Here is a 16,155-nt window from a genome sequence, read left to right as displayed (position 1 = left end):
GGCCATGGCCTCACTGACTCTGACTTTGGGGGGACCTGCCTGCCCCAGCCCTGAACCAAGTCCTGTCTGCTCTCTCCCCAGCCCGTCCCCCACAGTGGCTCCAGCGGCTACGGGAGCCTTGGCAGCAATGGATCCCACGAACACCTCATGAGCCAGACCTCCTCCAGCGACAGCAACGGCCACGAGGACGCCCGCCGGAGGAGAGCCGTAGGTCCCCCTTTGTCCCTCAGAACCTGTCTGTGCACATGGGAGTCACAAAGCATGTTTACAACAACCTTGCTGGTTTCTGAAGCCTTTACGATCTCAGCTACTTCTGGCCACTCCCTAAACTCTTCCCTGGGACTTACTGTATAATCTCTTAAGTTGAAGCAGCCAAAAACTGTGGTTAAAGGTTTGCATGAAATTTAGTTGAAGCGGGCAAATAAAGCAAAAGGGAAGATGCAATGTAGGACGGAAGGGAGGAAATATAACGTGCCGTTCCACTTTCTTTTCCACTATTCTTCCAGGTCGTCAAGTCCGTTTCTCTAGCTCCACAGCTCGCATTCTCATTCAGAGCTACCTTTTCTGTGGCGAGTTATTCCTGCTTTTCTCTGTCCTTGCTGTGGGGCTGAAGTCTCCAATGGTGACTAATGCGTTCATTTTGTTTTTCTTCCAGGAAATTTCAAAAACTGGTAACAAAGTCAAAAACAAAGGTCATTATTCTGATGAATCTGGACAACAGAAGAAAAAATCTGCTACAGGTAAAACAACTATTCACCATTTCCTCAGTAAAACTGTAGTCTAGCAAAGTGGGCCCACGCTTTCTTGAACTCTAGGTGGCAGGGACGTTGTGTTTTAAGTGTGCAAGCCCCCTGTCTCGTTCAGCAAGCAGCATGGGCCTTCACTCAATCAACATGCAGACCTGCATTTCTGGATTGGCACCTGGCACCCTGCAGGCCCCTTCTCCTCGCTCTACAGAGTGGCCATAGTGCTGCGTGCTCACACTCACGTGAACACACCCACACTCGCACCAGGGGGGCTGCCCAGCTGTCTTGCAAACCCTCAAATCCTACCTGGTCTGAAGTTGAAAATGCCGGTGCTGCCTCTGGGCCGCCCTGTCACGTGGGGCCCCACAGTCACCCCCACTGCAGCCTGATCCCGTCTCCCCATGTCACAACTTCATCCCCTCACGCCTGGGCTCCTGCTCACACGTGCACATGCACGCAGCCCGCTCCTCTCCCCAGGTGGGCTCTCACTCAGCCTTCGAGCCGAGGCCTCGCCGCCTCCAGGGAGCCTCCCGTGAGGACCGCGGAGGCTGGAGCTCCCTTCAGGACTCCCCCCCCCCCACATCTCCTCTTGGCTGCGAAGTATGGGTGTGCACTTAACCTCTGTGGGTGCACCGCGTGTCACAGTGTGTGCCGGGTGCTGGGACACACTAACGCACAGGACCAGCTCTGCCCTCAAGGACCCCCAGGGAGGCACACGGTGCGTGTGGTGAGGACAGGGACAGAAGTGCCCACGGCAAGCTGCCCTGGAGGCCGCTGTGAGTGTTACCACCACTGAGGCTGGGTTGTTGGCAAAGGTATGCCCTCCAGCAGGCGGGGAGCACTGGCTGACCGTAAAGCACCTGGAATCTTCCAGGTCCCCAAAGTTTCGGGAGTCCAAGTGAGAACTGGCCTCTCCCGCTGCTGAGTCCCGGAGCCTGGGGACAGCCTGCACTCAGTGCCGCTGAGCTCCAGGTCCGGTCGACAGCATCCTCCAGGCTCCCTGCGCAGATGGCCCAGCAACTGGTCCCCGCAGGGCTGCCTGGAGGTCAGGCTGATACTGGCTGTGTCTGTGAAGCATGTTCTGAGCCCCCAGCCTTATCTTTAGGTAGAAATACAAATATCAAGTGTACCCGTTGGGGAACACCAGTACTGACTGAAAGAACAATTGTGTCATTCTCAGAAATGCAGTGCAGTTCCCCTGCTCAGATGACAGCTGCCCAGGCCATGGAGGACAGCTCAGTCGCTAGCCCACCCAAGGCCGCCTTCCCTGAGGAGCTGGCCTGCAAAAGCCAGCCAGCCGGCTCTTACCAGCAGATCAGCTGCCTGGACAGCGTCATCAGGTACGGCCCCTCTCACCTCTCCCGTTGGTCACCCACCTTCAGGGCTCAGTGACCTGGAGCTGTGTGACCATCCTCACAGGTACCTGGAGAGCTGCAGTGAGGCCACCACCCTAAAGAGGAAGTGTGAGTTCCCCGCCCACGTCCCCACGCAGAAGGCCAGCGACAAGCGGAAGGCCAGAGGCATCCCCGGGCTGCTTCCCACAGGTATCGTGTTTGTCTAGGCTGTTACAGGTGTAATGACTTACACAGGTCCCCAGGTGTCGTGGGAAGACCTGGAGCTCCCTTCCCTCCACTGTGAATTCTGAGCAGCTTTGGAGACACAGTATGTGGGTGTAGGCTATTTTGTAAATGACCAAGGTAGCTTAAAAGTCAGCAACCTTCTTACAAGCTAGAGATAAAGGGGATTCTGGAATCTGAGACCAGGACCCCTGGGGCTGCTGGAGGGCTCAGGGCCTCTCAGGCTGTCATCCTTGGTGTCTGAACGTTTGCTCAGTCAGATTAACTCTCAGGCGGCTCAAACATGAGAGTTGCTGGTAGTCCTACCAGGATGGGAAGTCAGGTATTGTATTGTTGACAGAAGCCCACTTGATTGGACAGTCACCCGTGGTGGCCAGCCTGTGCCCCGGCCTCAGGGAGGGACAGCGAACTGCTTGCCAGCACTCTCCTGGCTGCCACAGGGACCCAGGATGTAAGGGTTGAGTTGTTCCCATGTCAGAGTGTCTTCTCCACCTCTCCCCTGTGACTAACACCTGAGGACAGCTTGTCACATGCCAGGATACCTGCAGACGGTGCGGTCCCTTGGGTACTGGACCCATCTCCACAGTGGTGTTTCTTATCCAAACGGTTCGTTTTTTATTGTGTTCTTATGTCTTCTTCCATGTTCTCTTCTAAAGAGGTGGTGGTGCCCTCCACAGTGAACAGACACACGGACGTCAGTGCGCACTTGCCCTCGTTGACGCTGCCGGGCAAGGCGGAGAGCGTGGTGTCCCTCACCAGCCAGTGCAGCTACAGCAGCACCATCGTGCACGTGGGCGACAAGAAGCCACAGCCTGAGCTAGGTACGCCCTTGACTCCGGGATGGTATCCACAGCAACCTGAGTTTAACAATAGGCATTAGAAATTTAGACTGCCGTCTTAAACGTGCTTGAGTTTATGCACGTGCAGAAGAACCGACCACAGGCCAATAGGGGGCGCAGGAAATCCAGGTGCAGGAACTGCAGGGCGGGCGCGGCCACGCCGGTCCCGGTCCCCGCTGCGCTCTGGCGCCACCTGCTGGCAGTTGTCTGCTCGGGTGTAAATACGGACGGGGCCCGCAGGGGTGCTGAGCCTGGGTCTCCCGGGACTGAGCTGGGAACCCAGAAGTCCCCTCCTTGGGCTAAGAGAACGCCAGAGCAGATGGCCCCCTGCCCACTGGCCCTGCCCAGCCTCGCCCGCCCCTGCATGGAACCCCCACCCCATTTGAGGGCAGGAAGGAGCCAGTACAGGTGTACACAGCAGTACAGCCAAGGACCGCCTCTCTGCGTTGTTCTCCAGAACACCCACGAGTGAAACGAGCCCTGAATTTGTTCTTTGCCTGGAAGAGGGGGTGATGAGGGAAAAAGTGCACGTCACAGTCCGTGTCCAGAGCCCCCTTCAGGACGGTCAGCAGGCCTCCTGCCCCTGCCTCAGTACTTAGAGTCCCTGGTGATCTCGGCTGTGACTCCCGGTCGTCCTGAACCAGGAGGGGGTGGGCACCAGCCTTAGTGTGTTGTGCTCTAAAAGCTAAAGACAGCCCAGGCAGAGGCTGAAACCCCGAGGTACCCCAAACTTCATCCTGCTGGGTGGCGGGGCTGTCTGTTGTTGCTGTGGGCCTTTCACTGTGAACTTTCTCAGAAAGTGAAACGAATGCAGTCACAGACATCATCCCCACACGGGGGGCGGGGGGCAGGGGGGGGGCCTCGTGCAGCACCACACCCAGCAATGATCTCTTCCTCACAGATGTGGGTGGAGTGTGGCAGTTCTTTCAAATCACAAGGGCCTTTACAGATGAGAGGTCTGCCTCTTCTGTTACAGAGATGGTGGAAGACCCTGCGAGCGGTCCCGAGTCCCTGGACGGCGGCCTCGGCCAAGACAAGGAGGCCTTCAGGAGGCTGGGTCTCACCAAGGAGGTGCTGGCTGCCCACACACAGAAGGAGGAGCAGAGCTTCCTACTCAAGGTCAAGGAGACCAGGAGACTCAGTGTCCTCCAGTCTCGCTGCCATTATTACTTACAAGAAAGATCCAAGGGGCAGTCGAGTGAAAGAGGTAAGTGGTGATACCTGAATTAAAGGTGGATTTAAAATAAAACTTTATTCTTAATGGTACTGAGTCCAGTGCTGCTTTCAAAGCGTGAGATGTCCCAGTTTAGCACGTGTGCACTGGTAAGGCAGATGTTGGGACCTTACTGGTGACACAGTCCGTTTCAGTGGGACTCATTCAAGGATGCCATCTCGTGTTCCCAAGGGAACAGTGCTGTAAATAGCAGTGACAGTCCCAGGCCAGCCCCTGTGGAGCGCAGGGCAGGGCAGTTGCAATGCTGCCATGTCAGATATTTCTTGCCTGGGTGATGGTGAGGGGCGGGGGACCTCACCCCACCTGCCCACCCAGACAGGATCCTTGGAGAACCAGGCAGGCCACAGCGAATTCGCCCCAAAGAGAATGAGCATGGCACTAATGGGGCATTTGGTGTTGGACAATTGAGGAAGGAGGGCGCTTGGGCCGACATCCTAGGGGGGAACAGTGTCCTTTTCCCCAGAAAACGTACCCTCCTAGTTGAGCTGGCTCAGCTGGACTGCAGCCTCCAGCCAGACAGAGTCAGTGAGTGTGGGAAGCAGCCCTTTAGGCTAAGAGCCACCAGGTGGTCCAAAGGCAAGGGATGAGGGAGAATCGACTAGCTTCTTCACCCCTTTTCTGGTCCAGGAGCCTGGTTCCACCCCCAACCACCTTCCCGGGCCCCACAGATGAGGCTGGGCTGCTCAGAGATGCCCAGGGCTCCCAGGGCCTGCCCCAGGGTCAGAGCTAGCGAGCCCAGGAGACACATAGCACAGGAGCCAGCTTCCCTGGGTCTCGGGGAAGACTGCGAAGTGAATGTCTGTGAAGGAAGCTGACGCCCTCTGTAAAGATTGTCTTTTCCGCTTTCTCTTTTCTCCTTCCCCAGACCTAGAGTTACTGCCAGGCTGTAGGGAACCTCTGTGGAAATTACTGAAAGGTGTCCTTCCCCGCCCTGGGCAGACCCACCCAGTGGGCCTGGCTGGGTGCAGAGTTCCAGCTCCTTCTTGCTCCCTTGACCCAGTACTTTGTGCAGTGCACAGACTGCACAGCTGTCCACAGCAGCCCTGCCCAGATCGTGATGGTATCTCCAGAGCCCGGGGCTTTAGCCGTAGTCCCACCAGGAGGCAGAGTTCCTGTAGGAAGAGCACCCGCCAGAGAGTCTGAATCTTAGAACCTCCACCTACTTAGAAGTCGGCCTTGGGCTGGCCCAGGGGCCTCAGCATGCAGCACAGGTGGGAACCCTCCTTGCACAGCTGGCACATGTGCTGCAAGAGCCTCCATGAGAAGAAAAGCTTAGGTTCCCGGAAGTATCCCATTGCCTATCCTGCCCCAAACTTGGCATGACACCCCCCGCCCCACCCCCAGCACAGTACTTTTGACGCTGGCCTGTGCCCGGGGGCAGCCTGGGGACATGCCCAGAGTCCCCGCTGTTACCAGCTGAGTCTCTCCAGCCTCCTAAAGCAGCACTTGTCACTGGAGGGAAAGAAGCTTGTTCCGAGGGCAAATGCTCCCTTCCCTACTTTGACCTCCGCTGGGGCTGGAATCACAGGCTTCGTTTGATGGAGGAGTAGGAGGCATCTCTTTTTAAGACACAGTAGTGGTAAAGCACATGACATCAGACTTCACAACCCAATATTGGGGAACGGCATAGAATTGCCAGCTTTTTAACTTTATTTTTGGGTAAATAAAACCTTTTTAATACCACGTATCACCATCCATTATCAAAAAAGAAAGGACATGGTGATGCCAGAGGAAAACAAGGATGTGATCTTGCAATTCAGGCTAGTCCTTTGAAGTGAGTGACTCTCATTTTATGGCACTTACCATTTTGGCCTGATTGTGTCACTGCACCCAGGGTTGAGGGCCGGGGAAACCATGTGGGAGGCTCGACGGTCCCCAGGCTGGCATCTGGCAACATGGGGCATTGAACTAGGAGGTGCTTTCAAGTTTCTGAGATTCCACGAGTCTCTGACAATGGACATAACAAGAGTCGTATACATTGCTACATTTTTAACTCCGGTTGTTTTTCCATTATTGAAGCTGCTCCAGGACTGAGAAATACCTCGGGAATAGACTCATCTTGGAAAAAGTCCGGGAAGAACAGAAAACTCAAGTCCAAACGGGTCAAGCCTCGAGACTCCTCAGAGAGCACTGGGTCTGGGGGGCCTGTGCCCCAGCGGCCCCCGCTGGTGGGCCTGAATGCTACAGCCTGGTCGCCATCAGATACTTCCCAGTCCAGCTGCCCCACAGTGCCCTTCCCTACCCCAGTGCCAGCTTACTCCCTGCCCGTGTTTCCAGCCCCCACCATCGTGCCAGCACCGGGGACCGTGGCAGCAGCACCGGGGGCCCCCCACGCTAGCTTCGCAGTGCCCATGGACGTCCAGCACGACTTCGCAGTCCAGCCTCCGCCGTTCACCGCCCCATTGGCCCCAGTCATGGCACTGGTGTTACCAAGCTATGCCTTCCCCCCAGGGCACCCAAACCTGCCCCAGGCCTTCTTCCCTGGGCAGCCGAACTTGCCGTCTCAGATCCCTGCCTCTCAGCCTGAGTTCTGTGGTCAGACCTCACCCCCCAAACAGCTGTGCGCTTGTCCTCGGACAGAGTGTGGGCCACCGGTGTCACGTGTGACCACCCCAGCTACACCTCTGTCTGCTGCTGGCCCCCTGGGCCGGGCCTCCCCGCCGCTCTTCCAGTCCCGAGGCAGCTCACCCCTGCAGCTCAACCTGCTACAGCTGGAGGAGGCCCCCGAAGGCTGCCCCGCAGCCTCAGCGACAGTTGGGACCACAGGTGCCGGGCTGGACTGCAAATCTGGCACATCCTGGGACTGGCAGCCGAAGGCACCGCCAACCGTAAGGATTTCCCGATGCTCTTCCTCTAAAGCAGGTCAAACGCACGTCCTTTCTCAGACGTGGGTGTGGTGTACCTGAGGTTCCCCCAAGCGTTTCCATTTTGACATACATACATGTGCTAAAAATGACCATGTTTCAGTTAAACGCCCCTATCAGAGTAGACTAGTAGGCTTTTTAACTGTCTTGGGAAATCGACGAAGGAAGATGGATTGACTATTTGACAGTAAGCGCAGAGGACTTCGTGACTTGTCACGGGCCTTGAAATTTTAAATGAAAACTTTAAGGATAAAGCATGATCAGGCTAAATGCTGAAACTCAGGCTTCTTGGAGGGTGATGGTGGCGGGGTGCTCACAGCCAAGGGCAAGGAGGGGAGCTCTGAAGCCCACGCCAGCTGGTTCTCAGCCTCCCCAGCCTCAGGGACCGGCGGGCGTGCTCACTCGGTTAATGGAATTGTCCCCTAGGCAGATGCTCTGTGTTCTGCACGAGCTCAGCTGTGCAGAAGCCCAAGCTGAGGCAGTGCCATCTGCAGGTGCTCCAAGGGGCAGCTGCGTGGGGCTCCCTGCCTTGGCTCCCAGGAAAGGAAGTGGAACCTCCTGGGCACAGATCAGCTCTCCTTCCTGACTCCTTCTGGGGTCCTGGACCTACAGTCTGGGTGCCAAGGGCCAGAGGGTCAGGGTGCTCCCAGGCCAAGCCCCGCCCTCATTCCCAGGGCCCTCTGGGGGCACAGGAGCGGGGAAGCCAGAGCCTACCCCTGTGAGCAGCAGCCTTTGGGGTGCTGTGGAGGTCATACATAAGGCGTTCCCCCAGGGATCCAAAAACTGATGCCTTAGGTGCAACTCTCCCCAAACTAACTTGAATTAGATGGTGTCCGTGGACTCTGTAGTGCCGTCACCCACGCAGCTGTTTATTTGCCGTGTGAGAGAAGGGCCCTCAACTTGAGGACCAGGCTTCGCCATGTCCCCGCGTGACCTGTGCAGCTCTCCTCCTGCGCCCACTGGGGAGCTGTGGGGAGCTGTGTCCTGACTGGGTCTTCTCCCTGTTCCCTAAGCATACTGAGCCCCCAGACGCCCAGAACAGTGATGCCCTATCCACGTCCAGCGACCTGCTCGACCTCTTACTGCGCGAGGACCTCTGCTCAGCCGCAGAGTCACCCCGGTCTGGAAGTGGGGCCTCCACCACCTCCGGTTCCCTGGGCTCCGGCTCGCTGGGCTGCGACGTGTCCATAAGTGGGACAGGTATGTTGGCGGCATGGGAGCACTTGCGTTCTGGGGCAGTGGGTGCATTTCAGGCTGTGGGTTCCTGGTGCATCTGGAAGATTCTTACCTGCGGTGCCTGGGCGTCCTTGACTTCTCCCGCACTCCTGGGACCCAGCTACACCCAGGCCACAGGCCATACGTGCTCAGGGCCCAGCAGCAGGTGCACCAGGCCCAACAGATGCCCACAGTGGTTCAGGCAGGCAGGCAGGTGCTGGTCCTGCCCCAGCTCTGCCCCCGGTGGCGGGCTCTCAACATGTGGGGTCACCACGTGGGCCCCCCTGGCCCTGGTTGGACCCTCAGGCTTCCCGACTCCTAGGAGAGCCGGTCATGGTTCACCTTCCTGAGTTGGCTCCCATTGGTGAGCCTAGCGTGCAGACCAAGTGCTTCACCTGCCAGACCGCTCAAGTGTGATCTGGACCCATTGGGACAGGAAGTGCACTCCCCGCAAACTCGAAGACCCTGCTGTCCTGGAGTGAGCCTCCATGTCCTCTGCCGCGCCCTCTGCAGCTGCTGGCCTCTCCCTGCGGGAGGCTCACGGGAGCACACTCGGCTCCTGGCCAGTGCCTCCTCTCAGGAAGCCAAGTCCGGCTTCTCTGTGGCCTGGCTCGGTCAAGAGGGGGTGAGCACTAGGGGAGAGGTGCACGATTGCTAAAATGGGGCCCCACGGGGCTGCTTGGGGCACCCCAGGACAGCCACCGCCACGGTACGGGCTGACAGCCCATTTATAACTACCCAGGTAATTGCAGAATTGGGAAGACGCGGGAAAACCCACCAAACACCTCCTGGGCGCATGCCACCAGTAGGACACCCGGCTCCCTAAGTGGCCGTTACTGACATGAGCACGTGGTGCGAGCTTGGATTTGCAACAAAGGTTTTGACCCGCCACCTTTTGTGTTCTTAAAGGCAGCAGTGACACAAGTCACACCAGCAAATATTTCGGAAGCATTGACTCTTCAGAGAACAATCACAGAGGAAGAGCCAGGGTGGCCATGCAGGAGAGCGAGCACTTCATCAAGTACGTCCTCCAGGACCCCGTCTGGCTGCTGATGGCCGACACGGACGAGAGCGTCATGATGACGTACCAGATGCCTTCCCGGTAACGCTCGCCTCTTCCTTGGGACACGTCAGGGCTGGGTTAGGATTTCCCAAACAGGGCCCCCCAGTCAGGGAGGACGTCCCTCGGAAAGCCTCCTTTCAGACACAGAGAGAAACAGAGTGTTTCTAGATGGTGCTGCTGGTCCCACAGAGCCCTGTGGTGTGGGCACTGTACCCGGAGCGGGTGTGAGGGAGATGGGCTCCCGGCAACGCTCCACAGTGTCATCCTTGGTGTTTATGAAGCATTTCTGCCAACTCGTCTCATTGCTCTGTGGCCCAGTAACGCTGTGGGGTGGGTGGGCTGTGTGTGTCTCAGAGATACAGAAACCGAGGGCAAGGGAGGTGACCAACCGAGGCTACCAGCTGCGCTGTAGTGACCCCCGGGTCTGTGCCCAGCTGTGACTCCTCCATGTCAGGCTGCTCTAAGGAGCCATCCTGGTCCCTGCCCCTGCGAAGCTGGGGGAAAGGAAAGAAGCGGGGAGGGGGGACCCACTGACTGACTCTGAGGCTCAGGACAATCAGGCCTCTTGTCGGGAAGCCCGCGGTCTCCAGCGGGCGCAGCTTCAAGCCGGCCCAGTGCTGGCAGGAGGCGAGGGCCGGTGATCTACCCAGTTCTCGGCAGTCCCGGCGAGAACCTCCCAGGTTAACCGCCCTACACAGAACCAGGCCTCTGCAGGTACCCAGCTCCCGTGTCTAATTGAAAGTAAAATTAAAATCGTGACTTGGATTATCATCTTAATAGAAAAAGCACATATTTACTAGGGTGACTGTGGGTAACCATCTATTTTAAATGAAGAGGAAGTTTGCATTAAACACAATCATGTGAAATTCCGTTATTAATACAGAAAGAGTTGGTAGAAAACGAGTGTGTTCTTTAAACTAAAACCCTGAAGACATTCTGATGCTTTCCTATTTCTACGTTTGCTGTGAAGAAATTTGGAAGAGGTTTTGAAGAAGGACAGAAAGAAGCTGAAGCAGCTGCAGGCGCTCCAGCCCAGGTTCACGGAGGGTCAGAAGCAGGAGCTGCAAGAAGTGCACCCATGGGTGCGGTCGGGCGGCCTGCCTGCGGCCATGGACGTGGCGGTAAGCTCACGGGAGTGCTTCTCTGATACTGCGTGAAAGGGGCCCATGATGGGAACGCTCAGCACTTGGCACCTAGTCTGAATTTAAAACTTCCAAAATTAAAAGTTCATCAACAAAAAAAGATACGGTGACACTAAGTCTACTTCAAAGAACTTTCTTCCAGTGGCTTTTTAACATTGTTCCCAAAAAGGTCTTCGAAATGTCGAATCTTAATCGTGTGCTGAAATTTGAGTTGCTTTTCTTTCTTCCAATTCTGTTTTCTATTTAAACAACAACAACAAAACCCTCTCCTGTCATAAACCCTCAACAGCCATGTAGACCATTAAATAATGGTGGGAATATGAAATTTCCTCTCCCAGCACTCAGCAGGCCTGTCCCCGCCAGCACCTCTTCTGTCTCTGTTCCCTCCGAGAGTACCCCAGAATCCACTGTGGCTTCTGTCCTTGTCCTACGTGACCCGCCCTCGCGACGTCTAGGACAGGTCACTGGCTTGGCACCGGCCCTGTGCTCTCAGGTTCAGGCTCCGGCCTGCTGGTCATGTGCCCTGCTCCCCGCTCCAGTGTTGAAGCACCCAGGCCCAGGATTTGTACCCTCTCTCCGTCCACAGCCCCCCCCCCCCCAGAACTGTCTTCTCTGGCCTCCTGATTAGAAAAACGTCTATGTGATGAGATGCCCTGGCGTCCCCCTCCAGTCCGGCCTCTGTTGAGCTTGACCTGTCCCGACTACGCTCAGAGAGAATCTGCCCACACTCTGTTCCCCGTCCCGCTCAAGGGCAGCTCCATACGCCATTTGTTCCGGCCACAGACCTTGGTGTCATCCCAGGCTCCCCTCCTCTCCCACCCCACCCTCCCCTCTAGCGATTCACACTGGCCCAACCTTCAAGCTATACTGAAACCAGCCACCGTCTCCAGCATCACTAGCCTGGTCCAGGCCACAATCCTTCCTCACTGGGATTGTCATTGCAGCCTCCCAGCTGTACTCGCTTGTCCCCTCCAGCCAGATCCGTCCCCCTCAGCTCAGATCCCTTCCTACGGAGCCCCACGTCATCCAAATACAGTGCCGCAAAGCCGGACAAAGCTGACCCACCCCCATATCTGCCACCTGGCCTCCTGCTGCTTTCCCTCCCTCTCCTCTCCAGCTGCACTGGCCTCTCGGCTGTTCCCTGACCCGCCAGGCACCTGCCCTTCCTCGGCCTGGCATCCTCTCTCCTCAGACACATGGCTCACTCTGGCTTCTTTCACATCTGTTTTTCACACGCCACTGTGTTAGTTATCTATTGTGACACAGCAAATAGCCCAAACACAGCAGCTTGAAACAATAAATATTTCTCAGTTTCCACTGTTCCTTCGGGTCGGGAATAGTCCTGACGTTGAAGGCAAGAGACTAGCCGGGGCCTCTGTCCCCCAGGGACTAGATTGGGGTTGGAGGACCCAGTTCCTGGGAGGCGCCCTCCCATGTCTGTCAGGTCAGTGCTGGGTGCTGGGTGCTGGCCGGAGGCCTCAGCACCTTGCCACGCAAGGCTCCCCACAGGGCTGCTGGAGCATCCTGGCAGCGTGGCAGCGGCTTCCCCAGGGAGGATGAGGGAACCGCAGTCCAAGAAGTCACACGTGTCACTTCCATCAGCTCTTTGTGAGGCAGTCACTTTGTCCAGCCCTTGTCTGAGGGAGGAGCGTCAGAGAATTTGTGGACACGTTTTACACCACATCTGTCACCTTCTCTGTGGCCTTTTCTGAATGTCCAGTGTAAAATTACAGACACCCTCCACATGCCTAGCACTTTCCACCTTTTCATACACCATGGAACACTTCCCATTCTCTTTATTGTCCCTCTCCCCTTCTAGGATGTCACCTCCACTGGGACACGGATTTTTGTCTTTGTTCACTGCTGAATCCCAGTACTTAGAAAATGTCTGGAACATGACGGGGGCTTAACACATAGTCAGGGAACAAACAGACAGGTACACTGTTGATGTCCCATTTTACAGATAAGAAAACTGAGGCTAGAGAAGGCAGGTAACTTAACCCCAGGTCTCACAGCAGAAAGAGGAGGAGCTGGGAATATAGCCTGAGCCTGCTGGCTTTCGCCACCCTCTCCTGATGCCAAACCACCTCTCAGAGAAGGGCCCAGACTCCCCCTGGCCTTGAGGGAGCTGGGTGTGGGGGCCCTTGGGAGCAGGTGGGGGCCCCACAGCTGAGCACCTGGTTCTCCAGCAGTCTGGCAGCTGACACCTGGTCACCTGTACTCAGGTGGCTTGCGTCTTTGTAACGAAGATCTCATTTTTATTACTGATTTCACATATTTTTCTCTTCAGGAATGCATTTACTGTGAAAACATGGAAAAAGGCAACATCTGTGTGCCATATGAGGAGCATATCCCTGCTCTGGGACTCAATGAAGTGACAGGCACCAAAGAAGAGGAAAATGGACCCCCCCTGAGTCACAAAAACTAAAGGCGGACATAACCCCGCCCACCTGCCCTACCAGCCTGCGATCTACATTAGATGGTGCTGGAAGGGAGGATGACAGAGCCTCACATTTGTTTCTAATGAAATGGACAGATATACTTAACATTGTTTTTTTTGTTTTAGAAAAAAATAGTATTCTGAAGGGGTGACTGAAAACTGGACATGGGAAGGGTTTGGGAAGAAATACATTTTTATATTTAAAATATAAATAAATGTGGACTTGGGGGGACGGGGAAGAGATTTTTGTTACTATTTAACTTGAGAAAGACGGAATGCCCCTTTTTTAGTGTCAGTGAACTTGCCTAAACACTCGCAGAAGTACCTGGGATGCGCTGAGCCTCTAACGGCACATCTGTGCCAACTGGCCTCCAGTGGGGTGTCCCGAGGCTGTGACCACATGCGACTCGGAGCTGAGGGTACCCGCCTCCTGGAACTTTCCCAGGGTGTGTTTGTACAGATCAAATTCCGTCCTCTCTCGGGGGCTGCTTTTTATCTAAATTATTATCTAGTCAAACTAGATGTTTTTTACCAAGTGGAGATCACAGCCTCTCCTACTTTTCTTTCAAAATGTTTTCGCATTAAATGGTGTGAAGTGTATGTAGTTTGACAAACCAGCAGCTTCTGCTTCAAGTACTGTGGTGGTAACAGTTTCTACGTGACGTAGCTTTCGTTTGGGGTGAACAAAGTTGAAATGCTCACTCTGCATTAACAAAGCCTAGTGGTTTCAGATTCATACATGGCCAGACCCTCCTGTGTGTTTCCAGATCATTCTGGGACCCTTTTCCAGACCATGACCCGTTTTGTATGTTGTCGGTCATCTCTTTATGGTGACTGCCCTCTGCAAATCAGGCTTTGATCGCTGTATTTGGGACCCATTCGTGTTTGTTCTTCATCTGACACCTCCCAGACATAAGCTCTGGCCCTGGCAGAGAGCTGCCGCTGACACCGCGGGCCCTCAGTGACCCGTCGTGCATTTCCCGGGGTGCTGTGCCCTCACCTCTGCCCCATGGTCCACGACATGGGCCCTCGCCCTCTGTGTGCTTCACCTCACTGGGTGTACCTTCCGGTCTCCGAGGTAATGTGCCCTAGTGTCACGGGTACTTTCAGACCATTGGGAAGGTAAGGCCAGTCTGCCCAACTTTTTGCCAAATCTCATGCTGCATCATATATCCCAAAGATTGTTTGGAATTTTCTTGGTCCCTGGAGTGAATGAGAAGATCCCACTGATGAAAGAATTGACTTAGAATTGGACTGAGTCTGTAGAGACCAAAAGGAAGCAGGTTTGCTGTTGTCTTCTGCTGGAGAAGCGGCTGCTACAACAGGTGACGTCTGCTTGTCATCCAGCCGGTTTCCGTAGTGACACCATCTTATGCCTGAATAGTAATTCTATTTTTTATAAACTCAAACAGAAAACACTGTTTAAATTTTTTTGAATTTACAAAGTAACATCACCTTCAGATATGGCGTGTGTGGAAATTAGATGCTGCAAACTACTTCCTGCCCCTGATCTCGTCATTAAGGGATTAAACGAGAGTCAAGGTTACGTTTCTGCTCCCTGAACATAAACTGCAGAAACGTTCTCCGCTGTTATGAATGTTCACCGTCAGCATTATTTCATTATTTTATGTATCCTCATTGATTGTTAACTGTGTATCTTCAACGTGCTGAGAAGGTGACGGTAGGAGCATTTTGTGAAATTGTTTACACGGTGCCACGCATCGAGTCATATGTTTTCTTTAGAATGTGTGCTTACACGGGTATTATAAAAACCTTCTCAATTTTAAACTGAGCCTTCTTTTTAATATATTTCTTAAAAAGGTCTGTAAATAAGCTATCCGAGTCTGTGTAATGACTTGCCGGACAAGTGGTTTGTTCATGAGCAAACCAAGCTTTCTCCACCCAGTGCAATATGTTTGTTTGACTGCTTGTGTCTTTTTATGACTTTTTTGCCTTTTAGAAAATTGGTAAATAAAGCAAGTATATTTTTATTTGTATGTATTTTCAATGTAACACGGAAGAAACCCGTAATAGAAATCAAAGATTATCAAAAGATTTTTTAAAAACAAAAAACTGGAAATTCTGCATTAGGGACTTTCTATCACAAAGGCCTCTCTGATCTCTTCCCTTGCACAGCGCGCTTCTCGCTGGTCCCTTCCTGCCTGAGTGTGTCTCTCTGACATACTTTGTACCTATGAGCTGGGCGGGAGCTGCCACAGCCCTGGCCCAGTGAACTTTCTGGGATATAAATATAGTCCTGTAATCCAGTTCTCCCACTTGTTTTCACTTACAGATGGGGTGGGGTGAGGGTATTTGGCGCCACCCCTGGAGCTCCTCTTCACGCTGCGGTGACCTCAGTCACCTACTCCTGTCCCTTAGTGCCCCACCCATGGTTGTCTGTTCCTCCTGGGCTGGCTGCTTACATGCTGGCCATGGGCTGAAAGCAGAGACGGCAGGGCCACGAAGTCCTCATGTGTCTATCAGAGATGGTACAAGCAGCACAGCACGGTCTCGCCCCACCCCAGCTGTCCAGTGCTTCCTTCCACAGTGATGAAGCCATGTGGGGCCTGATCAAAACCGTGGAGGACCGTGGGGGTCAGAGCAAGGAGATGAATGGACACTGGACCCTGTGCCCCACCTTCGAGAAGCTCCCTAAACAGGAGGGACGGCTTGACTCTCCCTCCTGGCCTGGCTGCCTAACACTAAGTGATGACGGGGGAGTGGGGACAAAAGGCAGAGTCTCCCAGTGGGCAGAAACCTCTGCAAGCTGGCCCTAAGTGGCCAGATGTGGCTCTGTTGCCCTGGACTTCTGAGTGCCCGTGGGGATTCTTAATCGCACTTACCACAGAAGCCCAGAGGCATATCCCACCCCCTTATTTACAGGAGCTTCTTAGAGCCTCCTGGGCTGACCCACAGGCGCCTACACACCCACAGGCTGCCCACTGTCTTTGTTCCCTAGGGATTTACGGCCTGCCACCCCTGCCGCTATCTGGTCCCCCTGTAGCCACCAGAGCCCTGCCCAGGCTCTGCTCTCC

At 54.8% G+C, this 16,155-nt stretch overlaps 1 protein-coding gene across 1 annotated transcript in view; it reads left to right on the top strand.

Moving 5' to 3' along the window:
- The window catches only part of PER2 (period circadian regulator 2), a 38,319-nt gene extending 23,208 nt beyond the window's left edge, over positions 1-15,111 (top strand). Inside the window, exons 13-23 of the mRNA XM_019740944.2 lie at positions 82-207; positions 656-740; positions 1,927-2,086; positions 2,166-2,290; positions 2,980-3,144; positions 4,139-4,369; positions 6,416-7,224; positions 8,274-8,460; positions 9,385-9,577; positions 10,509-10,659; positions 12,971-15,111. Coding sequence (XP_019596503.2) covers positions 82-207; positions 656-740; positions 1,927-2,086; positions 2,166-2,290; positions 2,980-3,144; positions 4,139-4,369; positions 6,416-7,224; positions 8,274-8,460; positions 9,385-9,577; positions 10,509-10,659; positions 12,971-13,108 — 2,370 coding nt within the window. The 3' untranslated portion in view covers positions 13,109-15,111. The remainder of the gene's footprint in view (positions 1-81; positions 208-655; positions 741-1,926; positions 2,087-2,165; positions 2,291-2,979; positions 3,145-4,138; positions 4,370-6,415; positions 7,225-8,273; positions 8,461-9,384; positions 9,578-10,508; positions 10,660-12,970) is intronic.
- The last annotated feature ends 1,044 nt before the right edge of the window (positions 15,112-16,155 follow it).

This window comes from Rhinolophus sinicus, linkage group LG01, assembly GCF_036562045.2.
Source record: "Rhinolophus sinicus isolate RSC01 linkage group LG01, ASM3656204v1, whole genome shotgun sequence".
Taxonomy (NCBI): Eukaryota; Metazoa; Chordata; class Mammalia; order Chiroptera; family Rhinolophidae; genus Rhinolophus; species Rhinolophus sinicus.
This window is presented reverse-complemented; position numbering and strand designations above follow the sequence as displayed.